Source organism: Microtus ochrogaster, unplaced genomic scaffold (assembly GCF_000317375.1).
Source record: "Microtus ochrogaster isolate Prairie Vole_2 unplaced genomic scaffold, MicOch1.0 UNK4040, whole genome shotgun sequence".
NCBI lineage: Eukaryota > Metazoa > Chordata > Mammalia > Rodentia > Cricetidae > Microtus > Microtus ochrogaster.
This window is the reverse complement of record NW_004953134.1, coordinates 1-1,493: the sequence shown is the minus strand read 5'-3', so window position 1 is coordinate 1,493 and position 1,493 is coordinate 1. Positions and strand designations below refer to the sequence as shown.

General features: G+C 47.8%; 1 protein-coding gene across 1 annotated transcript; it reads right to left on the bottom strand.

Moving 5' to 3' along the window:
* Positions 1–275: 275 nt before the first annotated feature.
* On the bottom strand, positions 276–1,489 carry LOC101985882 (KN motif and ankyrin repeat domain-containing protein 3-like; the record flags this gene model as incomplete). The annotated part of the gene is made up of 4 exons (XM_005372396.1): positions 276–491; positions 956–1,051; positions 1,131–1,331; positions 1,412–1,489. Coding segments are annotated over 4 exons (414 nt in total), but the record flags the coding sequence as incomplete, so codon positions are not given.
* Positions 1,490–1,493: the final 4 nt, after the last annotated feature.

Sequence of the window (1,493 nt, the reverse complement as noted above, 5' to 3'; positions counted from 1 at the left end):
TTTACAGGGTCCTGAGTATACACCACTTGGCCCATGATGACCTGCGACTATTAAATAAAACATTTGTATTGTTTTAACTCTTGTCTGGGTTGTCCTGTTAGATTTTTTTTTTTTTTTAATTTATTCCCCTCTTGTACCTAGGCTGGTCTAGAACTTGGAATCCTTCTGAATGTGTTTTTTCAGGGCAGTGTCTTTGGACCATTCACTCTTTGTGCACTCTGAAAGCCCCTTCCATAGGTGCCTTGCAGATGTGGTAGACTGTCACCCACACAAAGTACAAGTTCAGTAGAAATGCTTTATTGTGAACGATGTTTTATGGAGTGGGTAGAGAGCTGTATCATCACTCTGGCATCTGCACAAGGTACCCTCCTGTGATTCAGAAGCTCAGACATAAGAGGAAAGTGTCTCCTACAGTCCAGGTAGAGGGTAGCAGCTGCTCAAAAGAGGTTGGGTCATTTGTCACTGCATACCTTAGCTGGGGGAGGCTGGCCCTAGAGCAAAGAAAGAGGTTCTGTAGACAGGAGTTTCAGTCATGGGGAAGGGGGGTAAAGGATGTAAAAAGAGGAAACATCCCATTTTATGTCAGGGTAAGAGTGGGGTGGGCCCAGCTAGGTAAGTAGTCATAAAAGTGCCAGGGATAACCCAGCACTTGCTGTCCGATGCTCTACCCATAGGGTGTGTTCTAGGCACACTTCCTTGTCACCAAGCCTCCAGGTTTGGGGCTGGAGCTCTTTCTCTTCTCCCTACAGCAAAGGGCTCCTTTCCCAAAACAGGTAGCTAGGCTATCTCTTTCATGTGTGTGGTCCTAACCTAAAGTTTTGTGTACCTCAGTTTTGTTAAACATCAAACAGTCGGAGCTTTGTGGTATAATGCAGGCAGAGGTTCTCAGTCTTTGTTCTTTAGGAAAAGCTTCTGAACGTCATTGGCATCTGTATTTCTTGGGGACCACACTTACCTGAAAGCCATGGTTTGATGTCAGGTGAGCATGGAGCAGTGCAGCCACCTCATCCTGTTCAGCCTCCAGTGCAATGGCCAGGGCACTTGTTCCCTCCTGGGAAATATGATGATATTAACTCCCTGGTCTATAGTGGAACACAGCACCACTACTCAGGCCCTCACTGGTGGCTCACATTGTCTAAGATGGTTAGGTCACAGCCTGGCTGGGCCAACAGCAGCTGAACTGTATCAAGGCGCCCGTACTCGCTGGCACACATCAGTGCTGTAGCGCCATCAGCATCTTGTACGTTGACATCAGCCCCACATTCCAGCAAGGCAGCTACCATGTCCTGATGGCCGTGGCTGATGGCTAGCATGAGGGCTGTCTGCCCAGTCTGGAAAACAAGGGAAAGAGGTTTGAAGGTAGGAAGTAACCATTTTATCCACCCATTGTAAGTGGAAGTGTTGTATGCACCTGACTAGCCTTGGCATTGACATCACCCATGCTGAAAAGTCTCTTGACCACAGCCATGTCTTCCTCCTCTTGCCCTAGAGAA